General features: G+C 42.4%; 1 protein-coding gene across 3 annotated transcripts in view; it reads right to left on the bottom strand.

Moving 5' to 3' along the window:
• Positions 1 to 926: 926 nt before the first annotated feature.
• Positions 927 to 23,976, bottom strand: part of DGCR2 (DiGeorge syndrome critical region gene 2) — a 47,394-nt gene continuing 24,344 nt past the window's right edge. Inside the window, exons 3-10 of one of the 3 annotated variants that reach the window (XM_017814361.1) lie at positions 18,985 to 19,050; positions 17,195 to 17,414; positions 16,148 to 16,224; positions 14,050 to 14,226; positions 12,499 to 12,702; positions 7,414 to 7,566; positions 6,723 to 6,959; positions 927 to 5,937 (exon numbers count right to left, since the gene is read on the bottom strand). In XM_017814361.1, the coding sequence (XP_017669850.1) occupies positions 5,696 to 5,937; positions 6,723 to 6,959; positions 7,414 to 7,566; positions 12,499 to 12,702; positions 14,050 to 14,226; positions 16,148 to 16,224; positions 17,195 to 17,414; positions 18,985 to 19,050 (1,376 nt within the window). In that variant the 3' untranslated portion in view covers positions 927 to 5,695. The remainder of the gene's footprint in view (positions 5,938 to 6,722; positions 6,960 to 7,413; positions 7,567 to 12,498; positions 12,703 to 14,049; positions 14,227 to 16,147; positions 16,225 to 17,194; positions 17,415 to 18,984; positions 19,051 to 23,976) is intronic. The other 2 variants (XM_017814362.1, XM_017814363.1) reach the window with 2 other exon arrangements.

The raw sequence follows: 23,976 nt of genomic DNA, 5'->3' as shown, positions 1-23,976 counted from the left end.
AGGGTCAACACTGACAGGGCAGCCCTCCACACGTGTCCCTGGGGAGCGGTGGGGAGCCCCGAGAGCCGTGGCCATGCTCCAGGCAATCCAGGCTGCTCCCCGTGGGAACTGTCCTGTCCCCAGGCAACGAGGGGCAAGAGGGAAGGGCAAGTTGTGTCTGCACAGGATCTTCCAGCAAAGGCACAGTCCCACGGGGTCCCTGCCAGACTGAGTCCCTTCCAAGCGCTCGTGACATCAGGCAGCTGCTGTGGAGAGATGTTTGTGTCCCCCAGACCAGCAGCGAAGGAAGGGCTGCACCGCATCGCCTTCAGCTGACCCAGCATCCCGTGGGGATGGAGCTCTGGAGCTGTGCTGGTTCAAATCCAGCAGCGACGGCGGCGGCTGCGGTGGCAGCTGCCCTCTGCAGGCACAGGAAAGGGGGAGCGGAGCCCTGCCTGGCCCCCGCAGCGACGATGACACTGCCCCTGGATGGCTTTCAGCAATGAACGCATCCTGCGGCTCCGAGCAGGGCACGGGACGGCCCCGCAGCGCTGCGGGGACTTGTTCCACAGCGCTCACAGCAATCACTGCGTGCCCAGCGGCTCGTGGAAAACAGGGAGCTGGGGGTCCAGACCACCCCCTCCATCCAGCACAACCTCCTGCCCCGGCACTCAGCACCTTCCCCCGGGCTTGGGGAGGGCAGCAGGAATATACTGCACTTCACCTTCTTGGGTATAACCCCAAGACCTTCCTAAAATTACACTAATACAGGTAAATCCCACTGGAATTCGCATAACAGGGACTTTGGCAGCCTCCCTGCTCCATGTTAAATGCATCTATTGATCTTCTGCAAGATCACAGCTCAGAAGTGTGATTTAACAAAACCTTCCTTCGCAACGCTGGGGAACCACATTGACGCAGAAATCAGGAGACACTGGAACAGGACATTTCTCTTACAGAACACAATTTATTTGGCATTTGGATGAAATGTTTCTCCCAGCATCTTGGAAAAAAAAAAAAAAGATAGATTAGTGCCAACCCCAAAGAAGTTAAAACAAAAAACCAGTGTCACAGGGACTCAATTATTATAGTATCAAATTTAAATTCTACATGGTATTTCACAGAATATCAAAATCTTTTATACACTGCCACAGTTAAGTCCAGTCACAAACCAACTACACAGGAGAAGCCTGCAAATGCAGCGCTGGCTAAAACGATTTTCCAGAGGAAGGTAAAAAGCAGTGTCTCATTCTCTCACAGCCTCCCAGGCACCCTCAGCCCAACAGGCAGGGTGTGGCACAGCACGGCCACCTCTGCTGGCATCGACTCCGACCCACTCAGGTGCACATACCGGAAAATTAAAGCTATGTGGTACCGTAGCAGGCAGGTAATGCTGACTGTTGTTACGACAAGTGCATCTTTATCACTGAAAGCATCTATTCCAAAAAAACGCTTATTTCATTTGGGACTGGGGAACACTGGAAGCAAACGTATGGACTTGGATTCACCTCCTACGTTCAACCACTGTAATTTTAGGGTTCAGCTCCCAGTTTGAAAGGGAAATTTAAAAGAAATTTCTTTGCATGTTCGTTAGCTAGGGAGAAGAAAGACATTTCAGCAATTGAAAAAAAGAGATGCGCGTTAGGGATTGTACGAGGCAACATTAAAACATCAGTGCTTTGCCGTTGAGAAGTCACATCTGAAAGATAAAAACATGCTCAAAAATAGCTTCAAGTTTGTTTAATATGAGATGGGAAAAGAATGGTAATAATTATTGGTCACAAAAACCCACTTTCTTCCCAAGTGAAAGTTGGGAGGCGCCTGAACAAGTCATCACAACACCCATGGAGTCAAAGCACCACCCGACTGCAAGATTCAGCCTTCAGAAAAAAATGTCCACCTACTTCATTCTTCTTCTAGATCAGCGTCCTGCTGTGCATGGATAAAGGAACAGTCTGAGGCTCAAACTAAACAGGACTGAACATTACACAGACAAATTTTTTCGCATATTGGAATGACAGTGTTGATCTAGCACAGAACAGGACCCTCTGCCCCTCTAACACTTAAACCCTACAACTCACCTAGTACAGAATCAGGGGCTGCTGTGACACTGCGTACAGAGGCATCACTGACAAACCAGAGTATCTGGGGCTGCTCTTAAGGAACAGCAGAGACCTCATATGGCACCACAGTACATCAAAAGGAGGGGGGAATCTGAGGAGCAGCTGTGTCTGAGGCCACAACGGGAGGTGTGAGCCCTGCTCGGAGCCGAGTGCTGGGATTTCACAACTGCGGTCAAGGACATCCCGAGATAAACACACTCCTGGCTCACACACTCTGCTGGGAAACATGTGGCAATGCCATCTCCCTGCTGCGTCTGGAGGGATGTTTAGGATGCATCAGCAGTTAAGAAAAACATCCAGAGATATGAACAGTGGCAGGAGAAAAAAAATCAATGCACAAAGTAACTCCAAAGATCTCATCAATCTAATGGCAATCAAAACAGAAAGGTTTTCCTCGGGCAAGCATCAACCCTCTGTAACTGGTGCTCAGGACAAACTGCCTCCCAGTCACCTTGCCAAGGGCAAGGAAGGTTTGCTGAGGAGTCCACTGCTGTCATGGAAACTTAACTCTTCCCCAGTTGGTCCAGAAGTCTGAGTAGTTGGGACGTTTTCCGCTACAAAGGCTCTTACTCCAAGAGAAAGTACTCAATGTGAAAAAGCTACATTAAAAAGGGAAAAAAATGACAATTTTATTGCCAAATTAGAAGCTCACTGAGAGGTAAACGAGCTGTACTTAGTGAGCTGCTCCATTCAAGGCAGAATTTCCCTTGTTTACAGTTAAGATGAAGAAGGATAAGGGAAAACAGAGAAAACAGCAGCCTACTGCCGATATACAAGTGGGAAAGGCTCAGAAGCAATGGGGAAAATATCACAATGAGGCTTCTACAAAGAAGCCTCCATTTGGAATAGCTACAACCAGGAGCCACCATGAAGTTGCCAGTTGTAACAGAGCTTATTTGCAAATAAAACTCACCACAGAACCAAAAGTAAAATAAAAAAATGTTGAACAGATTCCTGCAGTGTTAGGAGAAGTGTGAGGTAAGGTATCTGTTCACCTCAGCCACAAAACAGCTTCAGAGACCAAGCCAAAAGGCCTGTTGTTATTGCGCTAGGATACTATAAAGAACAAATATTCCACCTGGCTTCAAAAGAAATTGGAAATTTTCTAGTTTGCACTGCTAACAAAATATTTCTCAGGAACAGACTGTAGTAGCATAGACTTTGCATCCTACTTAAGTGTACTCTATCCCAACCTGTCCTACAACAGAGTGTAGCCAGCTTGAGAGAAGTATTAACCCTAGAGCCTAGTTTCTATCTCAGTGCTCAGCTTCACCTAGCGGGACGCAGCACAAAGGTTACTGTCTACAGTATGTATAGAGATATATATATATGTCACCACCCAGAAACACACACGCACACACACGCATTCGTACCTATAAAACTAAAGGAAAATCAGTACATACAATGTATAAAACGTATGAATGTGCTCAAAAACGCACAAAACCCGCTTTATTTTCATACTTCAGAAATGCTCGATAATTTGTACGTATGGTTCTGACCACTGCTATCCATCCACTTCATTGGACCAGGGCTTGGAACGCGGAGGAGGAGGAGGAGACGGTAAGAGATCCCGCGGGGTGGAGAAGGGCTCCTCTCGTTTCGTACCAGTGCTGCCGCAGCCAGTCAGACCGGAGCATGGGACACGGGTGTGGGGCGGCTCCAGGCAGGGAGGCTTCCCAACAGTGCTTCCTCCCACTCGTGTGCCGGCAGCGCACCCAGAGCTGTGATTCACGCTGTCCGACGGAGTCGAGGTTGTTAGCAAGTGTCTGAACGTCAAGACACCAGACACGATCTCAGTAATGAAACCCACAGTTTTCTGTGCAAAAAGGAGTTGAATTGTCAAGACCAATCCCCAAGTACAGTATAAGCCTACAGGCAAGAGAGGGAATAGAAAGTAGCAGCATATTCCACGGGGAAAGAGTCAGCTGCACTGGGAAACCGCAACAGTGGGTTAGGATTTGTCATACAAGTATGACTTCTCATCATTACTAGAAAAGTAGATCACATACACACCCCCATGCAGTGTTTTGTTCCTGTCCCTCTAGGCTTGTACCCTTCATAAGGTAACAGGAGACCATTTACAGGGGGCATTCTTTACAAATTCCTTAAAATTCATCTCATCTGCTGACTGTTACAGTAAGTCAAGGAGAAGCAGAGGCAAGGGGAGGATGGGAGAAAAAAGTAAATTATTTGTACTCTGAAATCCAAACAAATTTAAAGTCACCTGTCAAGATTATTTTGCACTCATTATCAAAATCAACAGTGCTTGACTTTGGGTTTCGTGAGGGAGTGAATGAATCTTTGTCATCTGTAAATTAACTTAGTTTAAAGAGTTCAATACAAGGGGGAAATTTAAGATGACATATCAGACTGAAGCAAACTGTTTTATTGATTTAAGTACACTAACCTCATTATAAACCCTTGTGGGACCTGGATAAATGGTTTGGGGGGCACAGGGGAAATCTCTAGAACAGGGCTGGCAATTTATGGGACTCAGATAAGGAACAAGTGTCCAATTAGAATTAAACATCATGTATAGTACATGTTGATCACCGTTTTTAAGTGGTATTTGTAGAACTGCAAAGAAGTGAAATGGAGGGGAGGGAACACACATGCTAAATATAGCATGCAATAAGAAAAGCAAGAACAATGATCTTTTATCTAGGCCAGTCTTGTGCAACTGTTCACTGTAAAGGAGTTAACCTAGAAAGAAAAATACCTTGATCTTCCTTATGGGATTGTAACAAACAGGGGCTTCATACAGTGAACTCAGGCTGCATCAAAGTTAATTGCTCCCCATCTCTTCCCTAAAGTACTATCTAACACACGTGAGGGTTCTACCAAAGGGACATCACACACAGTCAGTTTCCTTCATGGGCCAGAAGTTTACCCAACCATGAGATTTTGCAGGTACCAGCAACAAATAATTGTAATTGCAAATCCCAGTTTTCTTAGTACCCACTCATCACGTATTGCGTAGACCATTCACTCTGCATCCCTATGGTGTTCTGAAACAGCAATGCAGGTGAAAACCCACATGTGTTTTACACAGTGCAACCCTTGGTGCCCCGTGTTTTGTTGCTCAGGGCCCCCACTCTGCAAAACAGGTCCCCGGCCCCTTCCCCTGCAGTTCCGTCCTCTCTGCTTGAACAGTGACTGCCCCCACCCTCCTTTTCCATTTTCTGTTCCCTGGATCCTGTGGTATCCAGCCAAATCCAAGTAGCTTTTTTCTGATGTAGATTTTGATTCCTCTCAGGTTAAGAAAAAAAAAAAACAAAACAACAAAAAACCAAAAACCAAACTACCCATACTTTTTACCTCCTTAGAAGTCAAAGGAATTTTCTGCTCTCTTTTCCACAGCCAATGGAAAAAAAAAAGAGCAGTTATACAAGTCCATATTTACAGGACAAGTTGATTAGTGAGTGAATAACGACAGCCAAAAAAACGAGAGGCACGATCCTAAACTAGAACATAAAAGCAGTGTCTGAAAAACAAAGTGGAGATTCCTTCTGAAGTTCGAACCACGGATTAGTGTTTGTCTGTGCAAACAGTTGCTAAAACTCTCTCTGACCAGTGACGGGCTTTTCGCTCCTCTATACAATGGTGTTGAGGGAACAGTGGCTGTGATGGCTGCCCGTAAGAGTTTCTGCCGGTGTGTTCTCATTTAGTGGGGTGTCAGGAGGGACAAGAAAGGTGCTGCTGTCAGCAGAGTCTTCCAGCTCCACTGGAGAAGGACCAACTGAGGGAGGAAGCGACCCCTCTGTAAGCTGTGGGGATACATCACAGTTTCCTAGTGATGGAGGACTGCTTTGCACAGTCTGAGAGAGAACTCCATCTGTAAAGGACAGAAAACAAGCAGAATCAGAACGTGAAGTACAACATTTCACACTCCCAAACAGATTTACGATCTGTATTTCTGGAAGCTCTGAGTTTTTCCTGGTTTTGCGCTAATGCACAACAAGATGAGACTGCAAAAGAGGAAAATGGTGTAGCGAAAATAAAACTTTGACATATAAATAAGATGCTTGCACTAATCAGGCTCACTTATCTTGTGAAATACGCTGCTATAAAATCCCAAATTGGAATGATTTCTACAGTATGTGAATATCACAGCTGCAAAACTGAAGAGCACTGGGTGAATCATTAGAAAGTGGTATTTTTGGTCAATTTTTGGGGGGCGTGGGTGGGGGAAGCAGGGAGGAGAGAAGACACTGGATATATTTGTTCAAAATCTCTTGTACTTGACATTTGTTCTAGTTCTTAATACTAATCTCTATAGACCCATCTTCAAAAGGCCACAAATTGTAACAGTATAGTGGAAAAAAGAAAGCTAACCAGGTTACCCGTCCGAGGTAAGGTTTGAAAATGGGTAAGGTCTAAGAGGTAAACTGCTTGCAGATTGGATTCCACTTCTAATTTAGGTGATCCAAAGAACCTTTGTGAAAGGTTAATGACACATTTTAACAAAAGACTTTTCCATCACAAAAATTGGAGATTTTATTTAAAGTGCATTTTCCCATCACAACTGCTGAAACACATGATCATAGCTTAAAAAATAAAAATCTATCCTCTAGCCAAAATTAACAAGTGGAAGGAAAGAGAAAACGATTGCCTGCGTACCTGGAGTGGAACAAAGGATGCTGTCTGGATTGACAGAAGCCTCATAAGGAGGAGGTGGGTCATCTGGATGTTGAATATCTGGATACTTGTAAGCAGTGTAGGGTGGAGGTGGGTCGTGGAAATGAAATGCTCCACTTTCTCCATCGTCTGAAAGATGCAGCGGAGTAAGGCCAGTTCCAAAACCATCGGGACCATAATCGAAGCCAGGCATCCTGCGGCCCAAGTTAAAGTGGTGCACTATTTCAAGAGAAGAAAAAGGAGTCAGTGACTTTATCTCGTGCTTTCTTCTTCAGTTTAAGTCAGATCTCAACACCTTTTTCCACTTTTCACACCCAAGGAACTCATGTCTCCCGAAGACCTAAAAAAGTCTACATAACCCATACAAGTCAACTTGCTGCAGTTAACAACCATACCCAGGCCCACCTGCTCCCAGTCTGTTTGTCCTGCATCACATCTAAATTTGACTCTAACCTCTTCAAACTATGGACACCACTCACACAGAAGATATTTCAGACTTGGACCGCATACAAATAAAAAAAAAATATCTTTCCATTATCCACTAAAAAAGTTCAAGTTTGGAGACCCTACCAAGACACGCACCCAGGCACAGTCAAGCAAGACCAGGACATTTTTCACCTTTATGTACATCAACCTGTCAATAATGAGCACGAGGCACAAGGTTGGTACTCACAGTTTGCTCCAATCAAGGACTCTATGCGCTCTCTCCGCCTCTGGCGCAGCCGGTGGACCATGAAAAGCAGCAGAGAGAGGATGAGGAAGGAGGAGATGCAGCTCACGATCAGACGCATTCCCCCGGCCATGGAGTCAAACAAGCTGTTGCCATCTGTTACATAAAACATATGAAAGCAGCCTGTTATTTTTGTTCAAGACTCATCTTCCTTGATGATCTTCTGTCAGTAGTGGAGAGATAAATGCAGAGTGGGGATTCATTAGCCTGGTTTAACACTTTTCCGTATTTCAAATATATAAGAAAATCATGAATCATCATGTGATTTATCTTTTTACTTCAAGAAGATCTAAAAGTTTCTAAGAATATCTTCCTCAGCAAAAGGGACAGAATGGTGAAGGTTTCAGCTCTCTGAAAATGGGAAAAAGAAGAGGTTAATGGCATTTTGCACATCCATTTGTTTCCCTGGTATGGTTGATGAAGTTACACTGAAGAGGAAAGCAAGCCTGAAAGCTTTGGGAAAGGCCTGAGAACTGGCATATTGACACACTACATGACTTCTGGACTCGTTAACTTTTACATTTCCAACAACAAAATCTCTAAACATTGTCATTATCACCAAGATGTGCCCACCTAAATTCCATGTGCCATTGGTACATTCTTTAGCACCACTAAGGGATAGAAACTAAAAATACCTTCAAAAAGTGAATCAATGTGATAATCATCTTTCAGAAACTGAAGAGATGAGGGTGAACGGGAATTAAACCTTTTCCTGGAGTCATACTGAAAGCAAGTGGAAAACCAAGAAACAGACCCAGCAGCTTAGAACTTGGAGAGCTCTATCCCACTGCTAAGCAGATTCACACTTGGAAGGATGTTGTTAGCAAATTACCACTGTTCTCCCAGTACCAGGCATGAGAGGAATTAATTTTTCACAGTTCAACTAATTACACTTGGTTATGCTTAAGCAGCACATGCACACACAGACACTGTACACAAAGAAGAATGACCTAAAGGTGACCGTGCTGTGTTCTTTGCACCAACTTATCATTAAAGGGTTCTGAATGAGAAATGCACCCAGGTTTGGTGTGGGTAAGAAACAGATGAGGTGGCTGCACAACCCGGTCACCTCCTGCTGCAGGACACAAGCACTGCAGGCATGACCCCTCTTCCCAGCCAATGCACTGCCACCCCACTTCCCAGAGGAACCAGCCAGATCTGGGCCACCTCTCCTTGCCTGCACCCACTCCAGCTGCAAGAGCTCCCTCCATACTTCTCCTTTCACTAAGAGCAAGTAAGTTTTATCAAGATTTCTTAAAAAAGAATGCTAAAAGCCTCACAGCAGTTCTAAGTGCTGGTGTGCTAGTAACAGAAAAATCCACCTAATGTACCACAGATACAGTACGAGGCTACCAGGCTGCTATTTATGATGTCATACATTCTTGGCAACAAGAAATTAATTTAATAGTGCACTACAGACAGAATTTGAACATTGCACCCTCTCAAATCTGGCTGTGCAGTACAAAAGCCTGTGTGCTGTCAAACCTTTCAGCAACTATGGCTGTCAGAGCTTCAGCCGAGGCAGTCACACACCTACCAACCACGACACCCTCCTGAACACCAGACCTGCCCTTGTTCCTCCTCTATCTTACGGCAATGCCAGCTTCGTGATCCTCATAAATTATTTAAGGCTGTTAATAGCACTAAAGTGACTTCAGTAAGAAGTCACTTTACACTCATAGGTGTAGAGGCCCAGCGAAGCTGGTTTTGGTCACAGGATGGACTGTAGTGGTGCATCCCCCACTCCCAGGCCACACTGTGATCTGAGAAATGCTCATTAGGCCTCAGCCTTGACGAACTGCACTTAGACTAAGCCACTCTTGAGCTTATCAGAAACACTGTCTGCTCCCAGGAACTAACAGGTGTCTAATGAACACCTCTTTTTAAGAACAGGCTCAGAAACTTGTTTTTCTTGCCAGAACAACAACCCAAATGGAATAATATTTTTGTTACTGAACCTTCAAAGAAAGTTACCAACTCAGACTCTGGTCAGGATGGAAAATTACTCTGACTAAAGCCCATTCCCTAAAGACCCTATAAACAGCAGCCCAGGATGAAATCCTTTTGAGCTCTTGATTCCCAGATGATAAGGGGCTAATGTGTATGTCTCAAACACTGATAACTGGATGGTTGTGGAGCCAACCAAGGACTGTTAGTAATAACAGACAGGAATTGCTGGTAATAACCAAGGACTATTGGTATTAACATGCTGTGAGAAAGAACAAGATTTGGCTGGAGAAGGGGGGAAGGTGGAAATAGGGCAGCACTTTTCTGAGACAAAGAGCCACAACACAGCACAGTGTTGGATTGATGCTGAAACCAGTACCAACATCCCCGTAGCTGGATCAACGCTGGAACCAGGACTGGTGATCTTTCTCTCTCTCTTTCCTTTCTTTAGTTTCTCTTTTTTCTTTTTCCTCTCTCTTTTCCTTTCTTTCTTTAATTCATCTCTCCCTCTTTAATTTCTCTCTTCCCTTTCACCCTACCCCTTTATCCAAAACCCCCTGCTGGGTGTTTATATAGTAGGACAGGGACTAACATACCAATTTCCCTGCCAAGTGTGTAATTTACTAATAAAACTTTGTGATTGTTTGTGGACCCTCTGACTTCTGTCATTCCTTTGGACCAAAGACCACTACAATTCTTAGGTGCTTCCTTCCCCTCAGGGGTGGGTTGTCACATTTAGGCAAGCCTGACTTCTATATTTCTTTAGACCTGACTTCTATGTTTCTTTAGAGCAGCTACAACTGCAATTCTTGGACCTTCTGGGGCATTGTGGGCCTCCGTCACACTGCTCCTAACGTTCAACAACAACAAAAAGACAAAGACCCACCTTGTGCAAAACAGAGATTTCCAACCCAAAAAAATACAAATAGATTATTTCAGAAAAGCTGTTTCTACACTGAGCATTAGTACCCTCTAAATGCACCACTTTAGTCACTAGAATAGGTTCTGCACACCAGCTCTTTCCAAGTATTTTACTTCTTCTATTACCTTTTCACAAATAAGAGTTGCAGTGTCTAAACAAGAGCCACAAAAGAAAAATTATTTTCTACCACATCCATGGAGCAGCAATAGACAGACTCCCTCAGTTCCAGCATTAGTATATGAAAGATATTCCTCTGCTATTTATCTTCCACTAAATGAGGAGAAGCATCTTTCAGGAGAGTACAGCTGCGATTGCTTGGCTTACTCCTACCACTGAAAAACCCCCCTACTACCAAGTCCTTGAGTAATATTCGTTATCCACTTGTAATCATTGCTCACCCACTCACACTGCGAGAGCTGATTACCTGCCAACCCAACAGCAGGATTTATTTCCCCCGGTCTCTCCTTGGGTGATTAATTTACTTACTGTTGAACAGTAAACTGTTTTCTTTCCTTTGCAACAGAGCTCAGGGAAGATATATGAAAGAACTGGACAGAGGTAAATACATTCTGATTAAAGAAAGTAATTCATTAATTTTCGTCACCTGGAATAGTCATTTATAAACATCCAGAAGGAAAACTGAAATGTTTCCTTTAAAAATTTCAGTGCTTATCACTAGCTGAAGTAACTTCATTATGAAGGAAGTTGGAGGACTGCTTGATAATTCTTCTCTCAAAAACTAAGTTACTAAAAAAACCACCAGAACACTTCAAGCAAGAGTATAATGAAACAGTCTCATTTAGCATCAGTACAGAAGGAAGAGCTTAAGGATGAGAAAGGATGTGGTAAAATACATTCTTCAAATCAGTATTCCTCAATAGTTAAGACCCACAGGAATAAGTAAGGATTAAAGAACACGGCACGAGGTTATCCCAGGTCATCTTATCCTGTGTGCTGGATGATGCTTTGCTGACACTGTTCCTGAAGATAAAAAAAGTGAAGCCTAAGTCTTAGCTCAGCTGATAAGAGTGGGAGGAAGACTCCTGCTTTTCCCCCCACTCTTTCACCGACCGACCTGCAACACAAGCTATGAACATCTGCTAAGCTTAACCCTCAGAACAAACGTAAATGACACAAGGAGGAGCCAGTGGCCTTTAATGATTAACTGCTCTAGTTAAGACCAATAAGAAAGACTGCAAATGTGGAAGTCAATAAGCAAATCTGGAATTTGTAACAGATTGAAACAGAAGCCCCTGATGGGAACAGCTGACCTTGTGTTTTCCACAGGAATTCAGAACAATAGTTTCTTAGCGCACTCAGATAAGATTAGATTCTTTTAAAATACCAAAAAATAACGGTATCACAGAATGGTTGAAGTTGAAAGGAACATCCTGAGATCACCTAGTCCAACCCCTGCTCGAGCAGCATCAGTTAGAGCAGGTTGCCCAGGACAGAGTTCAGTCAGGCACTGAATATCCCACAGATGGAGATTCCACAAGCAATCTGCTCCAGTATTTGACCACCCCCACAGCAAATTCCATGTAAGCCATGTTTCTTTTTTCAAGTCTCTTTACAGAAAAATAAGCCCCCAAAATCCACACCACTAAATGGTGACTGACAAACAATTCAAAGTCAACTGAAGACTTAACAGATCCAAAACAAGAAGCTGCACTGATATGCCAAATCCAATAAGCAGAGTTTTATGTCCTGATCATTGTTGAAATTTACACAGTTTAAAAACTCTGCTTCCCCCATGACCCCTGCATGCAAACTTCCACTCACGTAAATGCTCACAATCAGAAAAAGATGCTTTATTAGTGCTCAAGAGAAAAGTGCTTCCTTTTCACAACAACTAAACATGACAAAGGAATTGTGCAAGATGCTGTACTAATAACCCACAGTACTATCAATCTCCATGCTGAAAATAAGCTCCTGTTTCTCCTTTCTAAGTAGCATCAAGGATAACAAATTTTTACCAGCCACAGCTTGAAGCATTTCCCTTTCTGTGATTTGAGATCTTCCCCCACAGGGCAGCTGTACCCAACCATATCAAGGCGCTGCAAGGATGCATCATTTCAAACAAAGTTAGACCCAAACATAACCAAGTGGAGCACTCGACTATTTTTTTTCTTGACAACACTGCAGCAGTCAACTCTTACCTGGGTCTAGACAGGTGAACTTGCAGCACTCCTTCGGGTCCTTGCGGTACTGCTGACACCCCTGGGGCCGCTCACACAAAGCGGCCACGCACATCTCAGGCTCGCCGTTGTGACACGTGCAGCTCAAACAGGGATCGTTCCCTTTTGGGGTGAAATAGTATCCTTCATCGACAATGTTGTCTTTGATATCAACACAAGTCTGGCCTACAACAGAAAGGCACAGCGGTATCAATGGAATCCAGTTTATTCTGTTGCATTAAGTGACTTGTAAGCATAAGCAGACCACCAGTTAAAATCCATGCCTTCACCTTACAGTAACTTTGAAAAGGGATCTCCAAGGAGCAGGGAAGATAATGGATAGTCTGGAGGCACACAGGGATGATTTACTGCTCAAAATTGACAAGCTGAGTTTCAGGTATTTAATGGAACTGACACACTTTCAGGCATCCTCTCCAAGACAAAGGAAAGTAAGTGGTCTGAGAAGTTTAAGCTTCACTGCCAAAGCCTTCTGCAGCTCCCTTCCTCTCTCCTGGTACTTAGGAAAACATGGATCTTCTCTGGACCAAACCTGAAGGACACTTAAAACAGGCCAGGCCTAAAGAAGGAAGCCAGGCAGTAGTACTACCCCTGTCCTAGCAGCATCTTGATCCCTGCCCAGCTGCCTTCTGCCCACTGTCCTAAAGGCAGGTACCAAAACCAGAGCGAGGGAACAAACACAGTGCTGGCACGTGTCAGCTGGAGCAGCTGCTCAGGGAGGACAGCCTGTCCCCTCCACCCTATGCACAGATCAGCTGGGAAGTTCAGGCTGGAAGGGACCTGACGAGGCCTCCAGCTCAATCTCCTGATCAAAGCAGGGTTAGCTATGACATCCCAAAGGGTTTTACATAATCTGGTCATAAAAACCTCTGAAGACAGAGGCTGCACAACCACCCCAGGAGTCAGCTGCACTCCTGACGACCCTCACAATTAAACAGCTTCTCTCCTTCTTGCAATGAAGCACCATCTAGATCAGGTACTGTTTAAGACTACCTGATAATCCTGTCAATACTTCTGTTGGAATCGAGGCTTTTTGAGTACAGAAATTCAATATAAAGTGAAAAAAAAATGGCTTTTCTTCTTTAAGTCAGTAAACTCCACTTGTCTTTTCTCCTCTAGTTCCACTAACTGTCTGGAAAGAATTCAATAGAATCTTCTATATTCAAAATAAACCAGAAACAAGGGTTTCCTCATTTTAATGTGAAATTAATAATTTAAGAGTGATGCTTACTAATAAGGTGTTTTTTAAAATTTTCTTTTCCCCCCCAAGTATACTTATTTTAGGGCTGATACTGCAGCTTAACAATTTTTTAGTGAAACTCTGTACTGTGTGACAGCCACACATGACAATGCTCTTATTTATTAAAACCAAGCAGAAACGTAACTCCACCCTTTCGGTTTTTTATTTAATTCACTGGGCAAAGGTCAGAAAGGATAATGAAAAAATTTCCACGTGTTTGCTACATGCATATTTAAACACACAACACAGTTGATACTGAACCAAAACCAACTTACTCCTTTTGCAGAGGAATGAAGATTTCTCATAGCAGTTTTCAGCATACCAGCTGTGTAAACCGTGGTGCCGGAAGTTATGATGATGGTAACACTGAAGCTGGGCACAAAGAACGTTCTCCTTTTCAGACATAGCCATACCAAAGTGGGTGTCAGGGGGTAAAAACACTTCTGAAGTGCCTGCAAAAAGATACATTGGCATAAGCAGCCTGTGGGTACACAAAGCTTTAGAAAGGCTCTGTAATGTCACTCATTCCATGCACACCACGGCTGCTGCCCTCCAGCTCCAGCTTCCATTAGCAACACTGCTCCAGGGAAGGCAAACAGCTGGGGGGAAAGGGGTGACTCACAGAGAAAAGAGGCTGCTGTTTTCAAAGGACTGGGTAATTCTGTCACTCTGAACCAGGAGAAGAGATATTCTGGTATCTTCACAAGTGCTGCTTTCCAGAGTCCCAAAGGATTTGCCTGACAACAGTTACGCATCTTCACACCACCCTGAGTTTGGCCACACTTGTTACAAGCGGAGCAAGAACCCACACACCAATCTTGTGCCTGGCACTCCAAGCACCCACTGGCGCTTCCAAAGATGCCTGTGCATCCACCTGTGCTCCCCACATCTCCTGCTGCTCATTCCAAGTGCTGAGAACAAGCTGTTGCAGCTGCATTTGGGGCATCCACTGTTTGCTCCTTCCAACTCATGTTAGCAAACAGTATTGTGGTGGGTTCCAAACAGTGCAAAGGGTGTTGATTACTTTTTTTGAGGACACGTTTCACATGTTCCAATAAGAAATCGAAATTTTCAAGCTATAGAACTCTAAATCACTTTTCAAACAGGCATCAGGAATTCAGAGTCTGCTCCAATATAAGTCAATGAAGCCTAAGAAAAGGTTTTCAGAAACTAGTGGATGTTACTATGTACTACTATGTACTTTATTTCATTGAGGCATCTCTGTAATAAATACAACACCTGAATATATCGTACTGAGAAAGCTTAAATTTATATAATGCATCAAATTAAATAAAACTTACAATAAAGTTATCATGATTTTTCTGTAATTTGTGCCCCTCTGGTGGTTAACACTGTCAGCAGATGGCAGTGCAGTCAGCTTTCCAAAAGCAAAGAAAGGTCCTTTTAAGGAGAATGTTTGTATTCACGTCAAAAGGAAGCATTTTTCAAGACCCAACTGTTTAGCAAAATTCTGTTCATAATTATTACCTGTGCCTAAGGGACAGCTTCCCTTCCACATTTTCCATGGATACCAACAATTGTGTATAAGAAAAAAAACCTATTCAGCTTGGTTTTCAAACGCTACACTGGACTTCACAGTGCTGGTGCTTAAAAGAAACCTCATCTTTGCTTTAAATTTTCCATTACCTAAACCAGTACAGCAATTAGATATGCAACTGTACACATAAGAGTTCATATAATGACTTTTAAGATTAACTGATCCCTCAACTGAATTAGTTAAAAATAAAAGGTGTAGAAACATTGCATTGTCAGTAGAGGGAGCTGCTTGTTTTGCAATTGAAAGAGTTCAGCCAGCAAAGCCCAACAAATTAACGTTCAGTTTTTCATGCAAACTGGGATACATTTTTGGAATTATGCAAATTTTGATTCGGTTTAATTAAACTACCTGAAGTACTTTAAAAGAAAAAAATAAGAGTAATTCTGAAAAATCTAGTGGGGTTTTTTTAAAGTATATAAAATTCTTCCAATTTTTAAAGAGCTAAAATCCCCAAACATGCTACACTAGTCTGTGCAAATACTAGAATCAGGAGTTCATTTAGATATTCACAAAGAATGAGAAACTACAGTAGTTTTCCTTTTCTCATCTTAATCAAGTAGGAGACCCAGATAAACTGAAACAACATGTTCTTTGCACAAGACATCAATGGGAAAAACCATGAAACTTCCTCACCTTTAAAATAAGACATGCATGGGGTATTAAACTCTTTCATTTCCACACTGTAAAGTCAAGCAGTTCCCCTGCACTATTCAACACTATCACTAAAAGAAGTTATGTTGTTCTTGCAAATTATTTTCAGGTTTTAAGACAGTTTCCATGGGCCACTGAACTAAGCAGTAATTTGAGAGGCCTACCTTTATAAGCTACTTCCCAGTGACCTTCCAGGGAGTGATTTCGACTGGTGATCACATACTGATATCCGACCCAGAACCTACCAAAAAATTAAGTTACATTCTAAGGATACAGGGCAAAAACATACTAACAGATGAAATCCCACAGAACCTTACAATGTCTTTATATATACAAGTTAATTTTCATAACATTCTGATGGCTTTTTTCCTTATCATTTCAGCCCATATGTTGGCAATGTAGAGAGACTACACTTGAGGAATAGAGGAAAGTACTCGATAAAATACTTGATAGTTTTCTATGTTTACAAATTATAACTGACTGTGTCTTTTATTTCTACTCACAATAAGCACCTTATTCTGTTGTTATGGCAGCACTTCAGTATCAAAAACTCAAAAATCATACAACAGCATCCAGAAGTCAAGTATGTCTAAATATATGCAACTTATGTCAGACTGTTCTGGATCAAACCATCTAACACTCCAGAGACAGAGATACATCCTTACTGAACCACTCCTGGTGATCTGTCACAGCAGCCCATGAGTCTGAGAAAAAACCCACAGGCAGAAAAAAAAGAAACGTTTGTTGTGAACGAATAGAATGAAATACCTAAAGCCACCAGAACACAGTTGCTGCAACTCAAAATGGCTTTTTTAATTCATTCCTATCTCAAAGTTGCAAGTTTTTTTAGAGCTACGGGTTGGAAATCAAATCCTGATGAAAAATTAAAATAATTATTTCTGGACGAGGTAGTGCAGCAGTAAGTCATTGTGAATTCCACCTTCCTCTTGCAGTTCAAGAATAATTGTACATCGCTGAGACAACCTGAAGATAAAAAGACTCTGCTGAATTTAATTACCTGTTAATGTTAATTAAAACATAAAACACAGATGGCCACTGCCAAACAGCCAAGCAGCATGTTCATGGTGATTTAGTCACCTGATGTCAATTTTACCGTTAGATTTGCGACACAAACTGAACAACCGGTATTTGTATCACACAGAAACCATTCTCGTGTAAAACAGGATCTTCATCCCTTCCTTCCCACTCACCGATGCTGGTCCATCCTTAAAAATGTTTTCTCTTCCAAGTCCCACTCGTGAGCCAGGATGAACCTCAGCTCCTGGTCTGCAGTGAAGGTGGCGAGGGATCCGTTCACCCGCTGACATGTCTGCACGGCGTCCCAGTAGTTCTCCTCATTTAAATATATCCTGTAACAGCTGGCTGTGCCCTCGTAGTGGTGCCATCCTGTTGGGCACTTTCCTAGGAAACATGAAGAATAGAAGGGAAACCATTCCCCCCAAATTAGGATCTTTAAGATAATGCATCCTAATCAGTTTATGACAATGCAATGAATAACCACTTGCATGTGTACACACAATATACTGTGTACACTTCACCTCTGCAGGAGGAGGTGCACACATTACAGATCACTGAAGGCTGACTTTACTACAGCTTCTGATAAATGTTGATTTTTTTCTTTAGATGTTTTTTAAAAGATGCAACTCCTAGTAAAGTTTCATCACACTGTGAAGGCCTTTAAAGTTTTTAATTAAGACTGACAATCTACTGTGGAAGATATTCCCCTACATATCGTTATAAAAACAATCAACTCGATCAAGTAAAAAGCAGCAGCAAGAAGCAGGAAATAAAAACCAGAGGTGGCCAAATTAATGGCTGTGTCTCTGTCAGATGCTTAGCAATACATCCAACTTGCTGTGAAGTTTTCAACCTACTCTTACAAACAGTCTCAGCAGTATGCACATAATCCTGCTCCCAGAGTCAATCACTGAAGATGATCGGGGTTCTGGGGAAATTCTTGGTTGCTTTGGAAAAACATCACTGTAAAGCAGATCTTTAGGAAGTAAGAAGGTGATGATGTGAACTGCTGGCTCGGCTTTCTCTCAATTAACTCAGCTGAGGGAACCTGAAACAAAAGCCTGGAGGCACTTCTGGATGAAACAGGCCCATGGGCTTTGCACCGACATTCACAGAGGTGATGGGTGACTAATAGAGAGAATCACAGAGACAGGTGGATGAAATTTAAAAATATGATTTTAGCACCTGCACCTGAAGTATCAATTTTGCACACATAAGAAAGAAACTTCATATTCAGAAACTGGTTTATGTTCATTCCATGCAAGTCACAGTTCTGTTCTCAAGCCTCTTTATTCCCTTCAGAAACAGTGATCTTTACCATCAAATAATTATATACAAACTTAGGTTTGAAGCCCATTAATTAAATACCTTTCCTCATTCTCCATTTATATAGGATCTTTTAAGATCTACTGTTTACATCACAAAGGAGGGGCAGAATACAGTACCAATCAGACTGCAGAGCACATTAGAAATTGCCATATTGATTTCTAAATTGCTTTATTGTCCTCCATAAATTTTAATAACATAATTTTGCTACCAGAATCCATGATAAATCAAAATACCAATCACTAGTCTTTTTCAGAAGATCACCAGAGTTCAAATAATCATTCCCATGTTCCCTATGTTCCCATGTCTTTCCCCCATGTCCTCTTCCTAACCTGTCCCATCCCAGTCTCCAAGACTAATCAGTGCAGCGTCTCATTCCCAAATCATTGCATGATCCCTGGAGCAAAGAGGGAACCAAGCTAAGAGGCAAGAGGCTGGGGAGACTCAGATGTTTTGGGCCTGGAGAGATGGGAAGGACACTTGCAGGACATTCATAATGCTTTAGGTAAGGCTGGGACTGGGATGCCGACAGCGGCACAAGCAGTGCTGCAGGTAAGAGGGCTGGATTTAAAAAATAGCCTAAATTTCTAAATTAATTAGCAGGAAGATGGCCCAGATTTCCCAGTCTGCAACTTACTGCTAAATCGGACAGGCTGTGCCACGTTGACACCTCGGTTGTGCCTCGAGTCCACATTCTCCTTCCCTGTCAAGCATGGGGACCAGAAGGAACAGTCAGTACTGGGGAAAGATGCAAGCAAAGGCAGATTTCATTTTATTAAACTTCCTCCGAGTTTGAATTCAAGACATGTGGTACATGACACGCTCAGGTAAACAAAGATGGCACAGGACTTGATGCTCATCATTTCAACTGCTGCAGCAAATGCATCATCCCTGGTGCATTTTATCTGTTCCTGCTAAAAGAACTGCCCACTCCCCAGCTGCTTCATTCCTCAGTTGTGTGTTCAAGGACACAAGACAACGTCTCCAATATATTTTCCAGCACATTCTCTGAGATCTAGGACAGAATTAAAACCAGAAAAGGAAACCCATCTTCATCCAAAAGAACGAGGGGTTTTTTTCACTCTTAGGCTTCTAAAGGAAACATTAGCTCATTAATTCTGACACAAAACCACACACTCCCCCATCTCAGTGGCAGGTCTAACAGGTGTACATGACAATTGGGTTTCGTAACCGAGGAAGAACAAGGTGCAAGATGTTATTCAAGGAAAGGGGCTGGAGTGCTCCCTGTGCCTACCAGGAGTAAATAAAGAACACACAATTTATGTGGAGACAATGCTGGGTGGGCCACAGCCAGCAAAACTAGCAGGATCCTAAGCAGGAAGGTTGGCACGGTGGTGGAGAGAAACCTTTGAGAAAGACGGAGATGAGCACCGAGAAAGATTAATCTGGAAACAAGGGATTAACCTTAAAACCTTAACCCAAGAATGTAAGCATTAGAAACACCTACTAGTATGCTGCTACTACTAGACGTTACTAAATTTAATAGAATTTAGCCAGCAGAAAGAGACGTGCAGACATTCATTTCTATATTAAAAAATCAGCTTATTTTGTTTTAAAGCTGATTAGCTCTATTTAGCCTCGCTAAACCAAATAAACCAGTCATGATCCTAAATAAAGAGAAGCTACATAGTCATCTTCGACAGGTTTAACTATATCTGTTTGAAATATATATGAAATCATGTCATTAAAACTTTCTCTTTTCAGACTATTTAGAAAGCAAGAGGTTTGCAGCACTTTCATGACAGTTTAAACCTCGAGTTGGAGGCTGTTCAGTGCGCTACCCGGGGGAAAGACCTCCACGAGACCCAACATCAAACTGCACTCCCCAGAACAAATGTTAGCACTGACGAGCAAAAAAATCCCCAGCTGTAGCCCAGGAACAGCAGAGTCACTTTGCATTCATCTGGCTCTAGCATACTGAGTTTGCCCTGGGTTAATGGGATAAGCAAGGGATATTTAATTATCACGTTATCCCAGGAATTACATGTCTACAGAGATCACCCATTAAGAAACGGCCGTGCATAATAGACTCGCACGGCCTTACAGGAATAAAGTAGTAATTCTAACTGTTCAATATTAGAAGACACTATCTATCACAGGCAAGAAGTCAGTGCCACGAAATTCAGTCAGCACACATTTCAAAGGACACTAAATGGTAAAATAATTTGACAGCGAAGATTAATGATTTTTTTATTACTTTAAAGGCCAATCTATTTTTGGTTTTAGAATTTGTTTTTAATCCTAGTGGTTCAGTAGCAGTATTTACAATGTGATTTTCAGAGCAAAACTGAGACACTAAAAAAGCAAATCTTCAGTTATGGCAACACTTTAAAAATAACGCCAGCTAATGCAGAATGCTTTATCAAATTGCACTGAGTTCAACATGGGAAGCTCTATTTTCCCATGGCATTAAATGGTAACAGCTAAACCCAAAGAACCAGTAAGAACCAAACACATGAAGAATTAGTTCCCTTTCAGAAGTGAGAGCAGATGCAGCACCATATGGCTGACCCTCCACGGCTAAACAGAACGCCCACGAGGACTTAACAATTTATCTCCCCCAGGAATAAAACAGAAGTTCACAGGTTTTGACATGCAAGGTTAAGGAAGGGTTACTTGGGTTAAGAAAGGGTTACTTGGGCTAACATCTTAAATTGACAGAATTTATGCCAGATGCTTTGAAAAATAGTTGCATAGATCCCACACGAAGCGAGTTCAATCAGTCTGACCCAGGAAGCAGGACTCTCGTTCCTTCCTCAGCATCTGCCCGTGTCAGCAGACTCGCTGCTGAAACCAGGACTCAAGTGGCAGAAAGCAGCCACCACAAGTCACTTCTAAAGCCCAGCACTGTCAGCTGCTTAATAAACTGCTGCTCTTCAAATATTAAATTGCTTCTATTTGACCTGAATTTCTGTCTCCAACAAAAGCAATGATGACAACTTTTTCCAGGGCAGTAAAGAGATGCTAACGAGCCCCTAAGTCACTTGACTGCAGTGAAAAGCTGTTGCAGATTCTGGTGGCAAAGGTGTAATTGGACTGGTTTGCTACTGTACTTTCACAATACTCTGAGGAAGAATTTTCCATGTACTTTGCTGTTCCTGCTTCTTTTATACGAATACTTTTATCTTTACAAATACTTTCATCTTTAAAAATAAATTAAGAGTGCCATGGACTAAGCTTTAAGATAACAACCTGAGTCAGAAGATCACAACCTAACCATGTCTGAGTGTTTCAGAAAGGAAAAGCCATAATTTTTAGTGCTTATGTGCATACTTAATATTCTGAAAGCTATCAGATTTTGGAAGATCAGTTATTTTCCAAGATATTTATTCTTTTAGATACTACAACCACAAGCAATAACAGGAACAGCAGTATTTTTACTACCCAAGACAGAGAGAGAGATCCATTTCCTTTAACTTCATAAAATTACTCCAGAAATGTAATTTACTTGCTACTTGGTGAGGAAAAGGAAAAAATCGTTTCAAAGAAAAATTCATGGGGTGCTATTTTTTTCTCCCCTCAAATACTATAGCATGGTGGACGTGAGCATCTTCCAATCTGTTTCCCGGTGGATTAAGTCATGATTAGTATTCACTGAGCTCCTTCCAATTTACAGTTACTGTCTCATTCACTCTAGCACAATTATAGTCTAAGTATAGGGCCATACATCAAGAAAGTTGCCCAGCAGTGCTGATTCTGTGGCTATTTTCAGTTGCTTAAAACTTGAAGCTACCAATTCAGAATAGAAGTTTGCCATGCTGATGGCTCCTACTACCTTTTATATTGATAAACCTCTTCAGATATGAAGCAAAACAGTGCAACAATCGTTCAGGACAAAAATTAAGATATTGGAAATTTTGCTTACTTTTCTAACTACCTTTTAGATAAACATGTGGTGTCACACTCCTGATAACTCCTAGAAAAAGCTCTGTGCCATGCATACAAGTTTTGCTATTTCTCTTGCGGACATGGCAAAAAAAGAAGGGACAAATGCAGCCAAGTTTCAGTCTGAAAGAACTGTGAGTTTGCCCAGCAGAGGCTGGAAGGAATTCAGTTACATTGCCCACACTCTTCCATGTACATCCACAGAGATTACTCTGCAGAATTTATCCACAGGATCTCAGTAACACTTGCTTTGCACATCGTGTCTCATTAGGGGAAGCCGAGCACACAAGCAGAGCAGAAAGCTCTTTCTTCTTCCCCCTCGGTGTGTCCATCAGTTGGATCAAGTAAAAGGAAGCAAAAAGTCAAGTAGTGCAAATGGCATGAGAGCTGAGGAGCTGAGACAACACAAAAGTGAGAGCTGGCACCAGCTGAGACAGGGACAGGCCAGAACGTCCGTGTGCTGAGCAGCTCTGCATGGGGGGACAAACGTGACACCAAATGTGTTCAGAGGAGCAAAAAGAGAAACTGCAATCTGCCACACACCCCAAGGTGTGCTGTGCACCACAAAAAGGGCAGGCAGAGAGGACACTGCCTGTAACACAGAGAGGTCCTGTACGGTCAGGACTCATAAAGGGGGTGAATATTGGATTTTGGGGAGTTGAACCAGGTTCCAGAGTTTCTGTGTCACAGATGGCAAGTCGCTCAAGCCAAACCCTTTAAAAGGATGGATGTACTATGGCAAATTGTCTCAAAATGAAACTGCTTGTGAAGCAACCAGGTCTTGTTAATATATTATTAGTTCCAAGATTTGAATTGCTCCTGTTTAAACACACTGATTCTCAAAATTTACATCAAAAGCTGCCTTGTCCCCTCAAGCTTCAAATTTACTGTCCAGCACACAACCCACTAAAAGCTTGGAAAGCTTCTAATTCCATTTGGAAATTTGAGAGGTGAGAGAACTTCAAGATTGAGTCCAGTTTTGTGCCTCAATATTTCAAAATACAGTTTAGAACTTCCCAGAGAGGAGTGACTCTTCTCAGATCAGGCAGCTCCCCACCATGTGCTGTCAATTGTATTATGCCAAGACATCAATGCCAACAAAGAACAGCATCCTGCTGTGATGAGCACTATTCAATGCAATAGGCTGACAGGAAAGAGCTTATAATTTAAACACAGGAGGTAAGGTAAAGAAATAGTTCAGCAAGGGCTCAGAAAAAGTGTGGAAATGCTCGGAGGTTTTTATCATTATTACCTAGCTTTAAAAAAGGACATGTACTAAAAAGCACACAAATGTCAACAGTCACTTCAACCAAACACAATATCCTTGGTGAAATAAAACAAAGAGCTGGTTTTGATCACTTCACTCGGGGGGGAACAACCCCTAGGAATTCAGCTCACTGAAACCTTCCAATGTTCTTGTTTCTCACCAAGCAGGTCTAGAGAATAGTACTGAGAAATACTTTTTAAAGGAAGAATGTGACACTGGGTAAGGGTGTGCACTACAGGATGAGCTGGAGGTTTTCAAGCTCAGATGCTGGGGGAAGCCTGAAGACATGTGACAGCACAATCTGATCATTTATTTATGGAAAGAATTCTGTTTTTTAAATATAAACAAATGAAGGAAGGAAATGAAATTATCACCAATATAACTGCAAGCTGAAAAACTGATACGGATAGAATTTATGAAAGGCACTGGAGTTTAAGACATCCACTCTAATTCCTA

Source organism: Lepidothrix coronata, unplaced genomic scaffold, assembly GCF_001604755.1.
Source record: "Lepidothrix coronata isolate B3197 unplaced genomic scaffold, Lepidothrix_coronata-1.0 Scaffold44, whole genome shotgun sequence".
NCBI lineage: Eukaryota > Metazoa > Chordata > Aves > Passeriformes > Pipridae > Lepidothrix > Lepidothrix coronata.
The sequence above is the reverse complement of the archived record's forward strand: the minus strand, read 5'-3'. Positions and strand labels throughout refer to the sequence as shown.